The sequence below is a fragment of the Mesoplodon mirus genome (genome assembly GCF_964341445.2).
Source record: "Mesoplodon mirus genome assembly, chromosome: 2".
Lineage (NCBI taxonomy): Eukaryota > Metazoa > Chordata > Mammalia > Artiodactyla > Ziphiidae > Mesoplodon > Mesoplodon mirus.
The window spans coordinates 121,863,840-121,888,309 of NC_138977.1; the positions used below are offsets into that span (position 1 = coordinate 121,863,840).

Genomic DNA, 24,470 nt, shown 5'->3' on the forward strand with positions numbered 1-24,470 from the left:
TCAATGCTGTGTAGAGAAAAACTGACTTTTAGCTTGTCTTAAAGCTTCCAGAGGTGAACCTTCTAAAATCTGTGAGGGTGGGGGGAGGGAGGAGGGGACCACGTACATTAAGAGAATATAATTGATTATTTCAAACCCAATTTTCCAATATTTTTATTAAGTTAGAGAAAAAGCTACCTGAATCGCTCTTGGCCTGCTGTGTCCCATATCTGTAACTTTACATATTTACCACCAACATTTATTATCTTTGAGCCAAATTCCACTCCTATTGTGTGATTTGAGTCATCCTTGACTGAAAAAGAGAAAAATTTAATTTTAGAACATTAGGGAAACAGGCTTACAGATTTATACAAGTAACATTAAAATCAAGGGTTCTGTCAATGGAAAATGTAATTTACTGTCGCCATTCATTTCTCCAACAGTCAGATGATAATAAGCACTCACTGTTTTAAACAGAATACACACAGTTCCTGTTCTCAAAGGCAACAAAGCTTTTTCTCAAAACACCTGAACAAGCCATATATTTAAAGCTAAGGCTTGGTGGTCACGCTATATAAGACCATATCTACCTGACCACTGCTAAGGTTCTCATGAATGGCAACTGCACAAAATACTGGGTACCACCTTGAAGGGCTTACTGCCCAGTGACAGACTGCAACTTGGCCAACGATAGTTTCAACTATTCGGACAAACGTTCTAAAGAAATAAAAGTAAAGGGAAGGAAAAGCACCGTAGCCCAAGAAAGAAACTTGATGCTCACCAAAGATTAAGGGAAAAAGAAGAAAAGATAGAGTAAAAAACTCAGAACAAACACACCCCAAACCAAGACCTCTATGCACATTACAGCTGTTGAGTTTCATGAACTTGAGTATTGTGTGTGGCAATCATTTGGAATGAATTTGCTGGAGAAATCAATACTGTCTGAATGGGCAGGGAGGTTGGCAAAATAAGTAGTTTGCTAAACCCAACAGGAATAAGCTGTCTTGTAAAAGAAAATTTCTGTGATGTGAAAGGAAAAGAAAAAACAAATATCCTGTCTACACAGTCCATTGACTGGTTTATATTTTATAACTATAAAGTTTAATTGTACCAGAAACCAGGGTGCCATCTGACAGTTGTGTTCATTGCTCCCTGGGGGCCTGGGGGAGGAAAGGGTCTGATTCCAGCAGCTTGTCTCAGGCCCAGACAGTGCAGACCGGCATGGACATCTGCTGGTGTCCAGCTACTGGGCCAGCCTGGCAGGAAAAGCCTTCAAAGGCAGTAACAAAAGGCCAAGGGCATCCTGATTAAGACACAGCTACAAGAGCAATACAGTGAAGCCTCGTTACATCATTACTGTGGTCGTGAGGGGTGAGGGGAGGATGTGAAGGGAGAGTGTCCACCGAGGCCGGGCACCTGGCCCAGCGTCCCCTCTTCTGAGATGGAACAATGCAAAGTATGGGTAACTCGTACAGAACCCCAGGCCGCCCAGCGGGTGAGCGCCTGTCAAATTCAAGAGGGACTGAGCCACGCTGGGTCCATGTCACTACATGAAGGCTCCAACAAGCTCCTGGTCGATGGAAATGGAAGCAGCAGAAAACACTTCTAGAATCTTATTCTTCAGAGCTCTTTCCCAGGACACCCTTTGCTGCCTCTGTCTCCACCGCCTGCCACCTAATGCATCTCACGCATTCTTACTTAAGAGGCACTTCATTAAGTGAGATTAATTTTCTGTGTTCGGGCCTTTACCTGACTACCTGTAGATAGACAGGTCATTCTCCACAATTCTGTCCATTACTATATAAGCACGGCTTATTTTAAGGGCCTTTCAAACCTACCATCTTTTACAGTAGCTTGGAATACAAAATTCAACCTCTCTCACCAACACAAGGCAAGTCAACAGCACAAGATATTTTCTGTGGTCGAAAGGCCTGGGTTTGAGTCTAACGTGCACTGTTACTAGGTGACCATCCCAAGTGCATACACCAAGTCCTGTAAACCTCTGTTTATTTACCTGTAAAACAGGACTGATGACAATAGCTGCCTTAAGGACAATACAAGGCCGCTGGGGACCAAATGCTATCTTATACAAAATGTACAACTAGGGTTCTCGGGCCACTCCTGCCAGCAAATAGAATTCCACAGCATCATACTGTATTTTAGTGTCTGGAAAATGTACAGGACAATTCACTACATAATGAACAATGACCCACTATGAAACTGAAGTGCTAAATAAAAAATCAGATTACTAAATGTTTAATAACATAAACTTTTTATGTCATTTAAAAATATTTTTAAACTATGACTTTTTCCCTGAAAACATATTCGGAAATTTTGTCCTAAACAAATCTGCACGAGAGCGCACTCTCGGGAGAAGACATGCAAGAAACACTGACCATGTGACGTCACTTACATTTTTTTTCAATAAACTGATGAAGCAAGCAAGACTTGCCGGTTCCCGCATTCCCAATAACCAAGAATTTAAACAAAAAATCTGAAAAACAAAAAGAGACTGTGAAACATAACTTCAGAGCAGGTGCTGTGAACTTAGACTATAATCATAAAATTTAATGAAATCTCAGTTAATATAAAAAAGAGGTAACTAAATATTTTGTGAAAGTGGCAATAAACACACTGACTTACCTTTCCACATTTTTGATATATGGCTTATATGCTAACCCAGTGCCTTTTCAAACTGCTCTGGGGACAATTTCTTTTGATACTGGAAGTTTGAAAACTCCTCTTGTAATGACTGAAATCTCTTTGCTATTCAAATAAATACACACACAGTGACAAGCAAAAATCGCCTAGAAATTGCAATTTTTCTTTACAAAAGAAAAAACCTGGTAGACTTACAGGCTTTGAGAAGTCCACTCCTTTCTTCTTTTAAAAACAGGTGTAAGTTCTCCCTACACTTGCAGACTTCTGTGGCCTTGCCTTTATTCCTGTGTCTATGACCTTTGGGAAGGCCGGCCTAAGCCCAGGGGTTTGGGTCAGTACTCCATGTGTGATATCTGTCCCATTCAATATAGAGAGAGCTCTTCACTTCTTCTTTACACGGGGGAATAGATTTAATTTGGGATCCTACTTTCCATCAACTGGAAATAGAGGCTTTCTAGAATGGAATCTGTGAATCGGAATGATGGGGCATCGGTAGCCTGACACTGGCTTGGTGATTCCTTTTGCTTTTTCTGTTGGCGAAGAACTCCCGTTCTGTTCAGCCTAGTGCTGCAGGCACCAAGCCCCTCTCCACCCTCACACTTTGACCCCGACCCACGTCTGCTGACCCCCGCCTGCCAGGCTCAGCCTGTGGCCCTGAAGGGCCTGCTCCACATTCCTGGTTCTGTCGGGGGCACCTCTGAAGGTGTCACCTCCACACTCCTGTTTCAGACCCGACCACGCACTCCCAGCCCTGGTTCCTTCTCTCCCCGCCCACCCAGCGAAGCACAAAGGGTCAATTTGCTTGCTGGTGCTTGGTCCAGCCCTGTTCCTGAGAACTACATTCCTTATCACCCAAAGGTCAAGCCTATTCAACCTCTCATGCTTTTCAAATAGCTACAGGCAATTAAACTTGTAGGATAGTGCTATTAACAATTGTTAGCATTTAAAAATACCTACAGTTTTATGCATCTCACTGCCTGTTTCAAAAGCATGCCACACCAGTGTTCATACAGCACTAGTCACAGTCGCCAGAAGATGGAAGCAACCCAAATATCCACTGACGGATCAACGATAAACAAAATGTGGTACATACATACCTACAATGGAATAATATTCAGCCTTAAAAAGGAAGGAAATTCTGATACATGCTACAACATGGATGAACTTTGATTGTGCTAAGTGAACTAAGCCAGTCACTAAAGGAGAAATCCCAGAAGATTCCATTTATATGAGGTACCCAGGGTGGTCAAACTCACAGAGACAGAACGTAGAAGGCTGGTCGCGAGGAGGCTGGGAGAGGGGACATGGGGAGTCAGGGTTCAACGGATATGCGTATCGGTTTGAGAAGATGAAAAAGTTCTGGAGATGGATGGCGGCGATATTTGTACAACAGTGTGAATGTACTTAAAGTCACTGAACTGTTGATTTTAAAATGACAAATCTCATGCTATGTATATTTTACCACACATACAAAATAAAATACGCAAGTCTCATCATTGTCATTGAACAGCTTTTACAGCCCAAGAAATTAAGATTGCCAGGTTAAAATGAAAATACTGAAATTTCTCAATCTTGTTCAATATCCTCTTCTATTTAAGAAATAAAGCCCAATACATTACATAGGTTGTAAACATTGGAAGATGAGAACCAGGTAAAGATGCTGCCAATATATAGGCAAAAGTAAGTCTTGAGAGCAAAAATAATTTATATATACAAATGCGAATGTTTCTCGTGTTTTATATGCACATAGTAAAAGGAGTTTCACAAATCCATCTAATCCTGAAACAAAAACTCATAGATCTAAGCACAGACTTTGGCTTAATGCTTGTTCCATTATTATTTTCTGCTTTGGAAGTTTTGCTTAAATGGATTCTATTATGGTAATCGCTTTCCAGATTATACCACAACCTCAACAGGTAAAAGGGTAACATATCAACTGACTTGCACCTTGCTGGACAAAGACAAGTAAGATGTGTAATTTCCATATGTAAAAATATTTAATTCCTCCAAAAAACTCTTCACACTCTGAGTCTTGCAGCTCCAAGAGGTAAGTTTTCATACTTAAATAGAAAACCCTATTTTTGAAAACCCTCTTGGGTTAAACAACTAGAAATGCTGGAAAAAATATATCATATTAAAAAAAAAAAACACATAGCTGACCTTTCAGGAAAGAAAAGGAAATCTGTAGATGCTTGGAACTGGAAAAAGCAGTAGGGGCCCCAGATGGAGGGTTGTCAGTATTGAGTTTTAACAACTGTGGGACAGGATTCAAGAGCTTGTGCCCACGTGAAGGAAGGAGTGGAGAGCTGAATCTAAACAAGTGAAGGACAGGCTGGAAAAATCCTCTCACCAGCTCAGGAGGACAAGGAACCTTCTCTGACTCTGCCCAACCTCTCAGCAAGATCAGCAGAAAAACATTACCCTCTGAAGATTTATCATGGGCTGGCTCCACAGGTGAGTGTGAAATTCAAACTTAAAAAACATGTCGACAATGAACCTCCAAGTCAAGAAATTTAAAACAATAAAAAGGGCCTTAGAAAGTGATATCAATAGGATGCCTGGAAGATGCAAATGCAGATCACTCTGGAAGGACACATCCTCAAACCAGGATACATAGGAGTCCCATGCTTACAGCTCCTTTGAAGAAGAGCAATCCTCACAATCTAAAATTACAAAACATTCAAACAATCCATCATGAGTGAGTCAGCAATCCAAAGACATTACAATTTCAAGAATTTGATTAAAAAAAAGAACCTGACAAAGTATACTCAGGATGATTAATACCATAAAAAAGGAACTGAATCCATAAGAAAAGATGAATCCATAAAAAATGATATAAAAGAAAAGGTAGATTTCCAGAATGTGTCTGTCTAGAAATAAAAACTGCAGTCATTAAAAATAAATAGTCAATGGATGAGTTAAAGAGTAGAAACAACAAAACTAAGCAGAAAATTAGTGAACTGCAATCCAGACTGGAGAAAATTACTAGGAGGCAGAACAGAGAAATGAAGAGAGAGAAAACATGAGAGTTTAAGAAAAATGCAGAATTGAAGGAAAAGGTCCAACATATAGGTCTAGTACATATTCTGGAAAGGAAAAAAAAAAAACAAAACAGAGAATGAGGTAGAGTCAATATTAAACTGTAAAAGCAATCAGCAAGAAAGGAAAAACTCCCTATTAAGAAATGAGGTTCCTTAACCCCAAAGGTCACCATCTTCACAGTGCTGGGGCAGGAGCACAAAAACAAGGAACTGTCTAATGTGGAATTCGATGTGCAAAAAATGATCCTTAACACCAAGGTGGACTTCTGCTTCCAAGAAGATGGAGTAGAAGTACTTTTCCCCATTCCGCCTGCTCAGGACAACTTAGAACCCTAGACACTACATATAAAAGAAACATAAGAAGACTTGGAAAAGTGTAGAGAAGGTGGCAAACTGGCCAGAGATCTTGGGGCCTGAGGAATGACACAGGGATGAGTCCCTTGGGTTTTTCCTTTTCCCTCGTATTTCCCAGACTTGGAGCCGAACAAGCTGGCAGCCTGGAAATGCCAATGGAGGCAGATTTTAAGAAGCCCCAACAAAAGCCTGCTCTCTCAAGTCATCGAACCAGGAAAGGGCAACCTAGCAAGAGAGAAACCTTTTACACAAAACTGCTCTACTGCAGACAAACACTACAGGAAAAACTGTGGCCTCACGCCACCAATGCCAGCAAAGGCTGAGTGGGGAGCCCAGACCACCACCCTTCCAAGGCTGCAGTGAGGTTCCCTGACGCCCCCAGCAGGGTGGTGTCCAAAGGCCAGGTACAGAGCCACAGTGCCCGTGGGGACATGTGGTCATGGGGTGTGGGAGGCCGGACACTGGGGCTCTCACCCTGGCCCAGCAGTACAAGGAACAGGCCTGGCCCTGGGTGTCCACGGGAGCTCGGCGGGCAGCCTGGGCTTCCACCTCACCCAGCAGTCATGGAGCAGCGCCCAAGAGCAGAGAAGAGTTAAACAAGAGATTTAGATAAAAATCTAAGGTCTCATAACACAATGCGACAATGCCCAGAATTCAAACGGAAATCCTTCATTATATCAAGAACCAGGAAGAACTCAAACAGAAAGAAAAAATATTATCAACAGATTCCAGTGCCAAGATGATAGAGATGTCTGAAAAATGTGACAAAGATTGTAAAGCAGCCATCATGAATGCTTCAACAAGTAACAACACCATGACTGAAACAAATGAAAAGGAGAAATCTTCAGCAAAAAGAAAGGCTTAATAAAGAAAAAGAAGATATAAAGAAGAACCAAATGGACATTCTGGAATTGAAAGATACAATAACTGATGTATGTAGCTCAGTGGATGGGCTCAAAACAAAATGGGACACAGGAAACAATCAGTGAACTGGGCTTCAAAATGATAGAAAATATCTAATCTGAACAAGAAACAGAAAATAGCCCAAAAATATATTAATAGAGCCTCATGGAGTTTTGAGATTATTAAAAAAAACAAAAAACAAATCTAACTTTCATGAGTCCCAGAAGGAGAGAAAAAAGAGGATGGATTTGAAAAAGTATTCAAAGAAATAATGGCTGAAAACTTCCTAAATTTGGCAAGACACATAAATCCAGATTCGCAAAGCTTACTGAATTCAAACAGCTAGATTCCTCCAAACAAAAGTCCAAATACATCCATGCCAAGACACAGAATTAAATTTCTAAAAACTAAAAACAAATTAAAAAAATCTTGAAAGCAGCCAGAGAGAAATGATAACCTTACCTACAGGAAAAAAAACAATCCAAACGACAACAGATTTCTCATCAGAAACCACTGAGGCCAGAAGTGGCACCAATACTTTTCAAGGGCTGAAAGAAAAGAACTCTCAATCCAGAATCTTATATCCTTATATCCTAAAAATATCCTAGAATGAAGGAGAGATCAAGACATTCTTAAAGGAAAAAAAGAACTAACAGAATTTGTTACCAACAGATCTACCCTAAAAGATGGCTAAAGGAAGCTCTCTAAACCAAAAGGAAAGGTGTTCCCTGGTGGTCCAGTGGTTAGGATTCTGGCCTTTCACTGCTGGGGCCCGGGTTCAACCCCTAGTCAGGGAACTAAGATCAAGCTGTGCAGCACGGCAAAAAACAAACAAACAAAAAAAACCTGAAAGGAAGTGATAAAAGGAATCATGGAACATCATGAAGGAAGGAAGAACATGGTAAATAAAAATATGGGCAGTTGGGCTTCCCTGGTGGCGCAGTGGTTGAGAGTCCGCCTGCCGATGCAGGGGACACGGGTTCGTGCCCCGGTCTGGGAGGATCCCACGTGCCACGGAGCGGCTGGGCCCGTGGGCCATGGCCACTGAGCCTGCACATCCGGAGTCTGTGCTCCGCAACAGGAGAGGTCACAGCAGTGAGAGGCCCGCGTACAGCAAAAAAAAAAAAAAAAAAAAAAAAAAAAAAATATGGGCAATTACAATAGGCTTTTCTTCTTCTCTTCTTGAGTATTCTGAAGTATGTTTGGATATTTAAGCAAAAATGGTAACACTGTTTGATGTGACTAAATATAAGAAGAGGAAATATTTAAGATGACTGTATTACAAGTGGAGGAGGGTGAACGGATGCACAGGTCTACCCCAGAGATACTGTGGGTTCAGTTCCAGACCACTGCAAAAAAGCAAAAATCGCAATAAAGTGAGTGACACAAATGTTTTGGTTTCCCAGTGCATATAAAGTTATGTTTACACTATCCTGTAGTCTATTAAGTGTGCAATAGCATTCTAAAAAAACAATGTACATACTTTAATTAAAAAATACTTTATTGGTAAAAAACGCTAACCATCATCTGAACCTTCAGCAAGTCATAATCTTTTTGCCACAGGAACATCAAAGATCACTGATCACCATAACAAATATAATAATAATGAAAATGTCTAAAATATTTTGATTATTACCAAAATGTGACCCAGAGACACAAAGTGAGCAAATGCTGTTGGAAAAATGATGCCAATAGACTTGCTCAATGTAGAGTTGCCACAAACTTCAATTTGTAAAAAACGCAGTCTCTGTGAAGCACAATAAAACAAGGTATGCCTGTAAGAGAAAGCAAGGTTTTATATTTCACTCGAACGTAAAATGATGACACCAGTAGACTGTGATATGTATATATAATGTGATACCTAGAGCAACCACTAAAAAAGCAATGCAAAGAGATATACTCAAAAACATTATAGGTAAATCAAATGGAGTTCTAAAAAATGTTCACATAAACCGCAGAAAGACTAGAAAAAGAAAAGAGGAAAATGAAAAACAGAACAGAAAGCAAAAATATAAAATGGCAAAAATAAATTCTAACAGATAATTATATTAAATGTAAACTATATAAATATATCAAGTAAAAGACAAAGATTGGCAGATTAGTTGAAAAAACATGACCCAACTACAAGCTGCCTACAAGAAACTCCCTTCAATTATGATGTTCAGGCAGGGTGAAAGTGAAAGGATGGAAAAAGGTATATCACACAAATATTAATCGAAGTAAATCATTATCATTAGCTAAAACAGTCTTCAGGGCAAAGGAAATGACCAGAGAAACAAAGTGTCACTATATAATGAAAAAAGGGTATTCCACCAATAAGACATAGGAAGCCTCAATGTGTGCACCAAAAAACAGAGCTACAAAATACATCAAACTAAAGCTTGATAGAACTGAAAGGAGAAACAAACCCACGGTTATGGCTGAGACTTCAACACCCCTCTCTCAACACTGATAGAGCAACTAGACAGAAAATCAGCAAAGACACAGAAGAACTCAGCTTAGTCGACCAAGAGAATGGAGTCAACATTTACAGAACACTCTGCCCAACAAGAGAGGGACACATATTCTTTCCAAGGGATGATGGAACATAAATCAAGATGGACTATACCCTTGGCCATAAAACAAACCTCAACAAATTTAAAAGAATTGAAATCATATAAAATGTGTTCTCCAACCACAAGGGAATCAAAGTAGAAATTCATAATATAAAGACAATAGGAAAATCTCCAAATACTTGGAAAGTAACCAATCTACGTCTAAATAACCCATGATTTAAAGAAGAAGTCTCCTGGGAAATAGAAAAACACACTGAGCTGAATGGAAATGAAAATATAACTTATCAAGATTTGTGGGTTACAACTAAAGGAATGCTGAAAGGAAAATTCAGAACACTAAATGCATATATTAGAAAATAGGAAAAGTCTCAATCAATTATCTAAGCTCCTGCCCTCAAGAACACAGAGAAAGAAGGGCAAAATAAATAAAGCAAGCAGAAGGAAGGAAATAAAGAGCAGACATCAATGAAACTGAAAACAGAAAAACAAAGAAAATCCATAAAACAAAAAACTGGTTCCTTGAAAGGATCATTAAAATTGATAAACCTCTAGCAAAACTCATGAGATCAAGGTCTGGGGGCAGATCAAGGAAAAAGACAGGACCTTGAGATGGTCACAGCACACACCACCTTCGTTTGGGTAGCACTGTGACTGGCTGCATGGGAGGGAAGCCAGACAGCACCTGCTAGAGGCCTGTCACAGCCCCAGAGTGTGTCTAAGCAAAAGTTTGCAGATGAGAGTGAGGCTTCACAGGGTATTCAAAGCAGGTAGCCTCTAAATGGCTAAAAATATGCGTATTGGGGCTATATTTAAAGCAACTGAGTGGGTAAGAATGGAATTTGGTGCTGGCAAGGCTTCGAACTAACGTCTCAGCTTGCTGTGAAGAAGAACACCACAGAGAGGCCAACATGCAGGGCCATCTTTAACTCATTTATGTAACAAAGACTCACAACAACAACAAAGGGAGGACACACATAGCCAATTTCAGGTCACAGCACTACAGACCCAGCAGGGTAACAAAGGAGTAACAAGAACAGCTCCACATACTTTAATTTAACAACTTAGATGAGATGGACCAATTCTTCAAAAACACAAAGTAGTACGACTCACCCAATAAAATAGATAACTTAAATAGCCATATAACTTAAGGAAACTGAATGTGTAATTTTAAAACTAACAATAAAAGAAACATTTAGGCTGGATGGTTTTACTAGAGAATTCTATGAACATTTAAAAAAAGAATCAACACCAACTCTATATAACATCTTTGAGAAAACTGAAGAGGAGGGAACCCTTCCCTGGTTATTTTATGAAGCTAGTATTTCCCTGATACCAAAGCCAGAAAAAGACAGCCTTAAAACAACACAAATGACAGAGCAGTATCTCTTATGAACATTAACAAAATATTAGCAAAAAGAATTCAGTTTTACATATATAAAACTTATACACTATGACCAAGTGGGCTTTGTTTCAGGGACAAAAGGCTGTTCAATATTTGAAAATCAATCAATGTAATTTCTCTACTAACAGGTTAAAATGAAAAATCACACAATTATATCAATTGATGCAGCAGAAGCATTTTGTCAAAGTCAACACTCATTTATGATAAAGACACTCAAAAAACAAAAAAAGACAGCAACCCAGAGAGGAACTCCCTCAACTGATAAAGAGTGTTTAAAAAATTCTACAGCTAACCTTACACTGAACAGTGAAAGACTGCTTTCCCCCTAAGATCAAGAACAAAGTAAGAATGTCTGCTCTCACCACTCTATTCAATATCATACAGGAAGTTCTAGCCAGTGCAGTGAGGCATAAGGAAACAAAGGCACACAGATCAAAAAGGAAAAAATAAAACTGTTCCTACTGGCAGACAATATGATTGTCTACATAGAAAATCCAAGGAATCAAACAAAAAAAAAAACACCCCAAAACCCTCCTATAACTGATAAGTGAATTCAGCAAGGTCCAGATTGTAGGATATAAAAATCAATCGTATCTCTACGTACTAATGACAAACACATGAACGTCAAAATTTAAAATATAACACCACTTGCAATCACTGAAAAAAAAAACTCTGGCATAAGTCTAACAAAAACATGTAAAGGGTTTCTATGATAAAAAATACTGCACAATGCTGATGAAAGAAACAAAAGGTAATCTAAATAAACAGACATACTGTGTTCATGGATTAAAGACTAGACAGAGTAAAGACACCAATTCAGTCCTATTTCTAGCAAGACGTTTTGGTACATATAGACAAGATTATTCTAAAATTCATATGAAAAGACAAAGGAGCGAGCATAGCAAAAACAATTTTGAAAAAGAAAAACAAAGTGGAAGCAATCACCTTACCTGAGTTATTATGTAGCTACAGCAATCACACTGTGAGGGACTGATGGGGGAGACACATAGATCAATGGAACAGACCAGAACTAAGAAGTAGACCTATATTAATACGTCCAACTGCTTTTGAAAGTGCAAAACTCATTTCACAGAAGAAAGTGAGCCTTTTCAACAAATGGTGCTGAAGCAGCTGGACATCCATCGGGGGGGAAAAAGAACTTTGACCTAAGCTTCATATCTTATGCAAAATTAACTGAAAACAGATCACGGACTTAAAAGGTAAAACATTACTATGAAACTTTTAGAAAAAATAGGAGAAGAGCTTCAGGATCAATGGCTAAGCAAAGAGCTCTTAGGCTGGACACCACACACACACACACACACAAAATCCAGAAAAGGAAAAACTGATAAATCTGACTTCACCAAAATTGAAAACATTTGCTTTGTAGAAAACCTTGTTAAGAGAATGAAAAAACAAGCTACAGACTGGATGAAAAGATCTGCAAAATATCCAACAAAGGACTAGCATCTAGAATATATTCATCAATTGAAAAAAAACCCTCTCAAAACTCCACAGTAAAAAAATTCAAACAACTCACCATTAGAACTAATAAATGAATTCAGTAAGGTAGCAGGATACAAGATTAATATACATAAATCTGTTGCATTTCTTTATACTAACGATGAAATATCAGAAAGAGAAAGTAAAAAAAAAAAAACAATCTCATTTAAAATTTCATCAAAAAAATATTTAGGAATAAACTTAACCAAGGAGGTGAAAGACGTATACACTGAAAAATATAAAACATTGATAAAGGAAATTGAAGATGATGCAAAGAAATGAAAAGATATCCCACGCTCTTGGATTGGAAGAATTAATATTGTTAAAATGTCCATACTACCCAAAGCAATCTACAAATTTAGTGCAATCCCTATCAAATACCCATGACATTTTTCACAGAACAAGAACAACAATCCTGAGATTTATATGGAACCAAAAAAGACCCATAATTGCCAAAGTAATCCTGAGGAAAAAGAACAAAGCTGGAGGAATAATCCTTCCAGACTTCAGACTATACTATAAAGCTATAGTAATCAAAACTGTGGTACTGGCACAAAAACAGACATATAGCCCAATGGAATAGAACAGAGAGCCCAGAAATAAACCCACAGTAAATTAATCTAAGACAAAGGAGACAAAAATATACAGTAGAGAAAACACAGTCTCTTCAACAAATGGGGTTGAGAAAGCTGGACAACTACATGTAAATGAAATTAGAACACTCCCTCACACCATATACAAAAATAAACTCAAAATGGTTTAAAGACCTAAATATAAGACATGACACCATAAAACTCCTAGATGAGAACACAGGCAAGACATTCTTGGACATAAATGGTTGCAATATTTTCTTAGAAATAAGAAATAAAAGCAAAAATAAACAAATGGGACCTAATCTATCTTAAAAGCTTTTGAACAGCAAAGGAAACCATCAATGAAATGAAAAGATAAACCTACGGACTGAGAGAAAAGATTTGCCAATGATGAGACCAACAAGGGGTTAATCTCTAAAATATACAAACAGCTCATGCAGCTTAATATCAAAAAAACAAACAAAAAAAAAACAATCAAAAAATGGATGAAAGATCTAGATAGACGTTTCTCCAAGAAGATATACAGATGGCCAACAGGCACATGCAAAGATGCTCAGCATCACTGATCATCAGGAAAATGCAAATCAAAACCACAATGAGGTACCACCTCACACTGGTCAGAATGGCCATCATCAAAAAGTCTACAGGAGGAGCTTCAAGATGGTGGAAGAGTAAGACACAGAGATCACCTTCCACCCCACAACTACATCGGAAATACTTCTACACGAGGAACTGCTCCTACAGAACACCCACTGAACGCTGGCAGAAGACCTCAGACCTCCCAAAAGACAAGAAACTCCCTACGTACCTGGGTAGGGCAAAAGAAAACAGAATAAACAGAGACAAAAGGATAAGGACGGGACCTGCACCAGTGGGAGGGAGCCGTGAAGGAGGAAAGGTTTCCACACACTAGGAAGTCCCTTCGCGGGTGGAGACTGCGGGTGGTGGAAGGGGGAAGCTTCGGAGCCACGGAGGAGAGCGCAGCAACAGGGGTGCGGAAAGCAAAGCGGAGAGATTCCTGCACAGAGGATCGGTGCTGACCTGCACTCACCAGCCCGAGAGGCTTATCTGCTCACCCGCTGGGAAGGGTGGGGGCTGGGAGCTGAGGCTCAGGCTGTGGAGGTCGGATCCCAGGGAGAGGACTGGCGTTGGCTGTGTGAAGGGGCCAGTGCGCCCCAGCTCGTCGGGAGGGAGCCCGGGAAAAAGTCTGGAGTTGCCGAAGAGACAAGAGACTTTTTCTTCCCTCTTTGTTTCCTGATGAGTGAGGAGAGGGGATTCAGAGCGCCGCCTAAAGGAGCTCCAGAGATGGGCGCGAGCCGCGGCTATCAGTGCGGACCCCAGAGACGGGCACAAGACGCTAAGGCTGCTGCTGCCGCCACCAAGAAGCCTGTGTGCAAGCACAGGTCACTATCCACACCTCCCCTCCCGGGAGCCTGTGCAGCCCACCACTGCCAGGGTGCCGGGATCCAGGCACAACTTCCCTGGGAGAACGCACGGCACGCCTCAGGCAGGTGCAACGAACGTCACGCCGCCACAGGCTCACCCCGCACTCAGTGCCCCTCCCTTCCCCCGGGCTGAGTGAGCCAGAGCCCCGAATCAGCCGCTCCTTTAACCCCGTCCTGTCTGAGCGAAGAACAGACGCTCTCAGACCCAAAGCTGAACCCCGGGAGCTGTGTGAACAAAGAGAAAGGGAAATCTCTCCCAGCAGCCTCAGGAGCAGCAGATTAAATCTCCACAACCAACTTGATGTACCCTGCATCTGTGGAACACCTGAATAGACAACAAATCATCCCAAATTGAGGAGGTGGACTTTGAGAGCAACGATATATATATATTTTTTCCTTTTTCTCTTTTTGTGAGTGTGTATGCTTGTGTGTGACTTTGTCTGTAGAGCTTTGCTTTGTCCTAGGGTTCTGTCTGTCCGTTTGTCCTAGGGTTTGTCCTAGGGTTCTGTCTGTCCGTTTTTTTCTTTTTATTACTTAAAAATTTTTTTTTCTTAATAATTATTTTTTATTTTAATAACTTTATTTTACTTTATTTCATTTTATCTTATTTTATCTTCTTTCTTTCTTTCTTTCTTTTTCTCCCTTTTATACTGAGCCGTGTGGAGAACAGGCTCTTGGTGCTCCAGCCAAGAACCAGTGCTGTGCCTCTGAGGTGGGAGAGCCAACTTCAGGACACTGGTCCACAAGAGACCTCCCAGCTCCATGTAATATCAAACGGCAAAAATCTCCCAGAGATCTCCATCTCAACACCAACACCCAGCTTCACTCAACGACCAGCAAGCTACAGTGCTGGACACCCTATGCCAAACAACTAGCAAGACAGGAACACACCCCATCCATTAGCACAGAGGCTGCCTAAAATCATAATAAGACCACAGACACCCAAAAACACACCACCAGACGTGGATCTGCCCACCAGAAGGGGAAGATCCAGCCTCATCCACCAGAACACAGGCACTAGTCCCCTCCACCAGGAAGCCTACACAACCCACTGAACCAACCTCAGCCACTGGGTACAGACACCAAAAACAACGGGAACTGCGAACCTGCAGCCTGCGAAAAGGAGACCCCCAAACACAGTAAGATTAGCAAAATGAGAAGACAGAGAAACACACAGCAGATGAAGGAGCAAGGCAAAAACCCACCGGACCTAACAAATGAAGAGGAAATAGGCAGTCTACCTGAAAAAGAATTCAGAATAATGATAGTAAAGATGATCCAAAATCTTGGAAATAGAATGGAGAAAATACAAGAAACGTTTAACAAGGACCTAGAAGAACTAAAGAGCAAACAAACAGTGATGAACAACACAATAAATGAAATTAAAAACTCTCTAGAAGGGATCAATAGCAGAATAACTGAGGCAGAAGAACAGATAAGGGACCTGGAAGATAAAATAGTGGAAATAACTACTGCAGAGCAGAATAAAGAAAAAAGAAAAGAATTGAGCACAGTCTCAGAGACCTCTGGGACAACATTAAACGCACCAACATTCGAATTATAGGGGTCCCAGAAGAAGAAGAGAAAAAGAAAGGGATGGAGAAAATATTTGGAGATTATAATTGAAAACTTCCCTAATATGGGAAAGGAAATAGTTAATCAAGTCCAGGAAGCACAGAGAGTCCCATACAGGATAAATCCAAGGAGAAACACGACAAGACACATATTAATCAAACTGTCAAAAATTAAATACAAAGAACAAATATTAAAAGCAGCAAGGGAAAAACAACAAATAACACATAAGGGAATCCCCATAAGGTTAACAGCTGATCTTTCACTAGAAACTCTGCAAGCCAGAAGGGAGTGGCAAGACATGTTTAAAGTGATGAAGGAGAAAAACCTACAACCAAGATTACTCTACCCAGCAAGGATCTCATTCAGATTTGACGGAGAAATTAAAACCTTTACAGACAGGCAAAAGCTAAGAGAATTAAGCACCACCAAACCAGCTTTACAAAAGATGTTAAAGGAACTTCTTTAGGCAGGAAACACAAGAGAAGGAAAAGACCTTCTTTAAGGTCTTTACAATAATAAACCCAAAACGATTAAGAAAATGGTAACAGGAACATACATATCGATAATTACCTTAAATGTAAAAGGATTAAATGCTCCAACCAAAAGACACAGACTGGCTGAATGGATACAAAAAAAGACCCGTATATATGCTGTCTACAAGAGACCCACTTCAGACCTAGGGACACATAAAGACTGATGGTGAGGGGATGGAAAAAGATATTCCATGCAAATGAAAATCAAAAGAAAGGTGGAGGAGCAATTCTCATATCAGACAAAATAGACTTTAAAACAAAGATTATTACAAGAGACAAAGAAGGACACTACATAATGATCAAGGGATCAATCCAAGAAGAAGATATAACAATTGTAAATATTTATGCACCCAACATAGAAGCACCTCAATACATAAGGTGAATACTAACAGCCATAAAAGGGGAAATCGACAGTAACACAATCGTAGTACGGGACTTTAACACCCCACTTTCACCAATGGACACATCATCCAAAATGAAAATAAATAAGGAAAAACAAGCTTTAAATGATACATTAAACAAGATGGACTTAACTGATATTTATAGGACATTCCATCCAAAAACAACAGAATACACAATCTTCTCAAGTGCTCATGGAACATTCTCCAGGATAGATCATATCTCGGGTCACAAATCATGCTGTGGTAAATTTAAGAAAATTGAGATCGTATCAAGTATCTTTTCCGACCACATCGCTATGAGACTAGATATCAATTACAGGGAAAAATCTGTAAGAAATACAAAAACATGGAGGCTAAACAACACACTACTTAATAACCACGAGTTCACTGAAGAAATCAAAGAGGAAATCAAAAAATACCTAGAAACAAATGACAATGAAAACACAATGACCCAAAACCTATGGGATGCAGCAAAAGCAGTTCTAAGAGGGATGTTTATAGCAATACAATCCTACCTTAAGAAACAAGAAACATCTCAAATAAACAACCTAACCTTACACCTAAAGCAATTAGAGAAAGAAGAACAAAAAATCATCAAAGTTAGCAGAAGGAAAGAAATCATGAAGATCAGATCAGAAATAAATGAAAAAGAAATGAAGGAAATGATAGCAAAGATCAATAAAACTAAAAGCTGGTTCTTTGAGAAGATAAACAAAATTGATAAACCATTAGCCAGACTTTTCAAGAAAAAACGGGAGAAGACTCAAATCAATAGAATTAGAAATGAAACAGGAGAAGTAACAACTGACAATGCAGAAATACAAAGGATCATGAGAGATTACTACAAGCAACTATATGCCAATAAAATGGACAACCTGGAAGAAATGGACAAATTCTTAGAAATGCACAACCTTCCAAGACTGAACCAGGAAGAAATAGAAAATATGAAGAGACCAACCACAAGCACTGAAATTGAAACTGTGATTAAAAATCTTCCAACAAACAAAAGCCCAGGACTAGATGGCTTCACAGGCGAATTCTATCAAACATTTAGAGAGGGCTTCCCTGGTGGCGCAGTGGTTGAGAGTCCGCCTGCCGATGCAGGGGACACGGGTTCGTGCCCCGATCCCGGAGGATCCCGCATGCCGCGGAGCGGCTGGGCCCGCGAGCCATGGCCGCGGAGCCTGTGTGTCCGGAGCCTGTGCTCCGCAACGGGAGAGGCCACAGCAGTGAGAGGCCCGCGTACAGCAAAAAAAAAAAAAAAAAAAAAAAAACATTTAGAGAAGAGCTAACACCTATCCTTCTCAAACTCTTCCAAAATATAGCAGAGGGAGGAACACACCCAAACTCATTCTACGAGGCCACCATCACTCTGATACCAAAACCAGACAAAGATGTCACAAAAAAGAAAACTACAGGCCAATATCAATGATGAACATAGATGCAAAAATCCTCAACAAAATACTACCAAACAGAATCCAACAGCACATTAAAAGGATCATACACTATGATCAAGTGGGGTTTATCCCAGGAATGCAAGGATTCTTCAATATATGCAAATCAATCAACATGATACACCATATTAACAAACTGAAGGAGAAAAACCGTATGATCATCTCAATAGATGCAGAGAAAGCTTTCGACAATATTCAACACCCATTCATGATAAAAACCCTCCAGACAGTAGGCATAGAGGGAACTTTCCTCAACATAATAAAGGCCATATATGACAAACCCACAGCCAACATCATCCTCAATGGTGAAAAACTGAAACCATTTCCACTAAGATCAGGAACAAGACAAGGTTGCCCACTCTCACCACTATTATTCAACATACTTTTGGAAGTTTTAGCCACAGCAATCAGAGAAGAAAAAGAAATAAAAGGAATCCAAATTGTAAAAGAAGAAGTAAAGCTGTCACTGTTTGCAGATGACATGATACTATACATAGAGAATCCTAAAGATGCTACCAGAAAACTACTAGAGCTAATCAATGAATTTGGTAAAGTAGCAGGATACAAAATTAATGCATAGAGATCTCTTGCATTCCTATACACTAATGAGGAAAAATCTGAAAGTGAAATTAAGAAAACACTCCTATTTACCATTGCAACAAAGAGAATAAAATATCTAGGAATAAACCTACCTAAGGAGACAAAAGACCTGTATGCAGAAAATTATAAGACACTGATGAAAGAAATTAAAGATGATACAAACAGATGGAGAGATATACCATGTTCTTAGATTGGAAGAATCAATATTGTGAAAATGACTATACTACCCAAAGCAATCTACAGATTCAATGCACTCCCTATCAAACTACCACTGGCATTTTTCACAGAACTAGAACAAATAATTTCACAATTTTTACGGAAACACAAAAGACCATGAATAGCCAAAGCAATCTTGAGAAAGAAAAACGGAGCTGGAGGAATCAGGCTCCCTGACTTCATATTATACTACAAAGCTATAGTAATCAAGACAGTATGGTACTGGCACAAAAACAGAAATATAGATCAGTGGAACAAGATAGAAAGCCCAGAGATAAACCCACACACATAGGTCACCTTATCTTTGATAAAGGAGGCAAGAATATACAGTGGAGAAAAGACAGCCTCTTCAATAAGTGGTGCTGGGAAAACTGGACAGCTACATGTAAAAGAATGAAATTAGAACACTCCCTGACACCATACACAAAAATAAACTCAAAATGGATTAAAGACCTAATTGTAAGGCCGGACACCATCAAAACAAACTCTTAGAGGAAAACATAGGAAGAACACTCTGACATAAATCACAGCAAGATCTTTCTTGATCCACCTCCTACAGAAATGGAAATAAAAACAAAAATAAACAAATGGGACCTAATGAAAGTTAAAAGCTTTTGCACAGCAAAGGAAACCATAAACAAGACAAAAAGACAACCCTCAGAATGGGAGAATATATTTGCAAATGAAGCAACTGACAAAGGATTAACCTCCAAAACATACAAGCAACTGATGCAGCTCAATATCAAAAAAACAAACAACCGAATCAAAAAATGGGCAGAACACCTAAATAGACATTTCTCCAAAGAAGATATACAGATTGCCAACAAACACATGAAAGAATGCTCAACATCATTAATCATTAGATAAATGCAAATCAAAAGCACAATGAGATATCATCTCACACCGGTCAGAATGGCCATCATCAAAAAATCTACAAACAATAAAGGCTGGAGAAATAAATAAATAAATAAATAAATAAATAAATAAATAAATAAATAAATAAAATAAATGTTGGAGAGGGTGTGAGGAAAAGGGAACCCTCTTGCACTGTTGGTGGGAATGTAAATTGATACAGCCACTATGGAGATTAGTATGGAGGTTCCTTCAAAAACTAAAAATAGAACTACCATACGACCCAGCAATCCCACTACTGGGCATATACACTGAGAAAACCATAATTCAAAAAGAGTCATGTACTAAAATGTTCATTGCAGCTACTTTTACAATAGTCAGGACATGGAAGCAACCTAAGTGTCCATCAACAGATGAATGGATAAAGAAGATGTGGCACATATACACAATGAAATAATACTCAGCCATAAAAAGGAGCGAAACTGAGTTATTTGTAATGAGGTGGATGGACTTAGAGACTGTCATACAGAGTGAAGTAAGTCAGAAAGAGAAAAACAAATACCGTATGCTAACACATATATATGGAATCTAAAAAAAGAAGAAAAGAAAAGAAATATGGTCAGAAGAACCTAGGGGCAAGATGGGAATAAAGATGCAGACCTACTAGAGAATGGACTTGAGGATACGGGGGGTGGGGGGAAGGGTAAGCTGGGACGAAGTGAGAGAGTGGCATGGACATATATACACTACCAAACGTAAAATAGATAGCTAGTGGGAAGCAGCCACATAGCACAGGGAGATCAGCTCAGTGCTTTGTGACCACCTAGAGGGGTGGGATAGGGAGAGTAGGAAGGAGGGAGATGCAAGAGGGAAGAGATATGGGAACATATGTATATGTATAACTGATTCAGTTTGTTATAAAGCAGAAACTAATACACCATTGTAAAGCAATTATACTCCAATAAAGATGTTAAGAAAAAAGTCTACAAATAACAAATGCTAGAGAGGGTGTGGAAAAAATGGAACCCTCCTACACTGTTGATGGGAATGTAAATCTGTGCAGCCACTATGGAAAAAAGTATGGGGGGTTCCTCACAAACTAAAAATAGGGCTACCATATGATTCAGCAATCCCTCTCCTAGGTATATATCCAGAAAACACAAAAAAACTCTAATTTGAAAAGATACATGTACCCCAATGTTCATGGAAGCATTATGTACAATAGCCATGATATGGAAGCAACCCAAGTGCCCATCAACAGACAACTGGATTAAGAAGATGCGGTATATACGTACAATAGAATATTCCTCAGCCATAAAAAAGAATGAAATATTGCCATTTGCAGCAACATAGAGAATATTACACTTAGTGAAGTAAGTCAGACAAATATTATTGTGATATCACTTGTCTGTGGAACCTAAAGAATAGTACAAATGAACCTATATACAAAACAGAAACAGGCTCACAGACATAGGAAACAAACTTATGGTTACCAAAGGGGAAAGAGGGAGGGAGAGGGATAAATTAGGAAGTGGGGCTTAACAGATACAAACTACTATATGTAAAATAGATAAGCCACAAGGATTTACTCTATAGCACAGGGAACTATATTCAATATCTTGTAATAACATATAATGGAAAAGAATCTGAAAAAATATATAAATGAATCACTTTTCTATACACCTGAAACTAAAACAATATTGTAAATCAATTATAATTCAATAATTAAATTAATTAAAAAATCAAACACCCCAATTAGAAAATGGGCATAAGACATGAAGAGGCATTTCACTGAAAAGGATATACAAATGGCAAATAAACACATGAAAATATATTTTAGGTCATTAGCCAATAATTAGAAAAATGTAAATAAAACCATAATAAGGTATCACTACACATTAACAGAAAGGCTAAAATAAAAAGTAGTGACAACATCAAATGCTGCCCAGGATGTGCAGAAACTAGATCACTCATACATTGCTAGTAGAAATATAAAATGGTACAGTGAACTGGAAAATAGCTTGACAGTTTCTCACAAAAACTAAACAAGCAACCACCAGATGACTCAGCAACTGCACTTCCAGGCATTTATCCCAGAAAAATGAAGACTTATGTTCACACAAAACCCTGCACATGAATGTTTGTAGCAGCTTTATTTGTAATTGCTAAAAACTGGAAAGAACCCAGATGTTCTTCAACAGGTGACTGGTTAAACAAATTAGTACATTCAGACCAAGGAACAGTACTCAGCAATAAAAAGGAGTGAACCGTTCACACATGCGATAAGCTGGACGGATCTCCACGAAGAATTATGCTGTGTGAAAAAGTCAATCCCCAAAGATTACACACTGCATGATTCCACTTACAGAACACTCCTGAAACAGATGAACAGATGAGCGGTTGCCAGGGCCTAGGGAGGGGTGGGGGCAGGGAGGAAGAGGATGTGCCTTTAAAGGGTGCAGGAGAGATCTTTGTGCTGATAAAAGTGATCTGTGGTAGCCATGGCAACATCAAAAGACCGTTTTGCAATGTTCCCACTGCGGGCAACAGGGGAAAGGGTCTGTGAGATCTCTATTTTTTCTTAAACCTATGAATCTATCATGATCTCAAAATAAAAATTCTATAAAAAACTGAAAGAATAGGTGGTAGTATCAGACAGTGACTCTGTAAGTTGACTCTGCACATCCCACACTGAAAGGACCACTGAAGGGTGTGCTTCAAGGAGGACGTGGTACCCAGAGGGAGGGACCGGCAGGTGAGATGCGAGTCTGCGTGTCCTGTTATTTTCTGTCTGGAGATACATGTGTCTGGTTGACACAAACACGACCAAGCACCACAACCGGCAATGACTTATTCCCTGTAGGTGACAAGGATCCACCTTACGAAGAGTTTCCGTTAAACTCCTCCTGTTGACGAGGGGCTCTGGATTTCACAGGCTTCCTCGGAGCTGAGTGGCATCAGCTACAAAACCTGGCACTCTCTCCTCGGGGCAGGAGGGTGTCTCGTTTTTTCACAGCAGTGAGGCTTTCACTCACGAGGCCCATATCCATGGGTTTGGTAGAAAGTGTGCTTGCTGGCTTTACTGATTTCTTTTATGATCTGTGGTTTCCCCCCCCCTTTCCTTGCTGGAAGGTGGATGACATACACATTGCATATCATGTATGTTTTATATGACAAGTGTACAGTGCTTAACAGCTACAAAAAAGGCTTACCAGGAGCCGGTCACTAGGCATGTTACAGAGTAATTTATGGAGGGATGTGTAGGGCACATTGTTAGGTTGTATAAGATAACTAATTGGGAGCTAAATAATTATGTCTACTTCAGTTGGATTTGATGTTGTTTTATTACAGCGGATGTCACTTTGCTCAAAATCACAAAGAAATTTTTTGCATCCAACTTATGATCATTATGAGGGTCTCCTCAGAATGAGCTAAGCTTGAGGGTGGGGGAAAGACCATATCCCAAAATAGAAAACCTAAAAGGGATATACGCTACTAATGTATTTTTAATTTTGCATGAGAAATGTGAATTAAATGAGGTAACAGGAAAGGTACTGAATAATTAGAAACCAGTCTTGGGCAAAAGTCAGTCATTGAGGAACACGGACAAAATTGGATCAGGAAAAAATGGCCTCCACTGAAGCAGCTAACACAAAGCCAAAGGATTAACTCCATGGGGGAAACCTCATTTGGAACCTACAGACTTGTTTTTACACTCATTTCAAGCAACCTCCCATTTCCCGGACCACAGCAGATCGTTAGCACACGCTACAGTATGACTGCGGCTACAGGGACAATAACGAGTGACGGGGAACCGGGCACCAGGCCAGAAAGGGGCACTAGAGCACCGCACATCTGCTCCACCACTGACCTTCAGCCTTCAAGAAAATTAAGTCACAGTGAGTAGACCAGATGGCCTCTGCCTTCCTCGTTTCTCCAAGCACTGGTTCTGCTTTTAAGGTTTCCAGAGGTCAGAAAGGAAGCAAAAGTGGATGACGGCCTTGACTGCAGGATTCATTCCATGTATTCCACTTCCTGGCAGAAAAGGCGCTGGGACAGTGGGTCATCTGAGAAGGGGTCCTGGGTTTCCGGCTTAGGGACCAGCTGGTCAGTGATACCAACAACTGAGGTAAGAAAGCCTGAAGGCTCTGAGGACGTATCCACGTTGTGGGTGCAGATTCAGAGATCACACTCCAAATGCCCACGACCATGGAGGAGATCTGGGCAGGTGGCTCCTCTAAGCGCTGTGAACGGAAGCTCGGTAAGGTCAATCCCCAGCACCCCGAAGGAAACCAGGGAACCAGGTCACTGGAGCTGGGGCCGAGGGTGGGCTGCTGAAGGACGGGGGATGCAAGAGGGTGCAGGTAAAAAGCGCTGACAGCTCTGACCAGAAGCTTGGCTGG

At 39.9% G+C, this 24,470-nt stretch overlaps 1 protein-coding gene across 1 annotated transcript in view; it reads right to left on the reverse strand.

The window, feature by feature from the left end:
* Positions 1-24,470, reverse strand: part of RAB4A (RAB4A, member RAS oncogene family) — a 53,534-nt gene that overhangs the window by 18,532 nt on the left and 10,532 nt on the right. Inside the window, exons 2-3 of the mRNA XM_082603270.1 lie at positions 2,393-2,473; positions 178-292 (exon numbers count right to left, since the gene is read on the reverse strand). Coding sequence (XP_082459396.1) covers positions 178-292; positions 2,393-2,473 — 196 coding nt within the window. The remainder of the gene's footprint in view (positions 1-177; positions 293-2,392; positions 2,474-24,470) is intronic.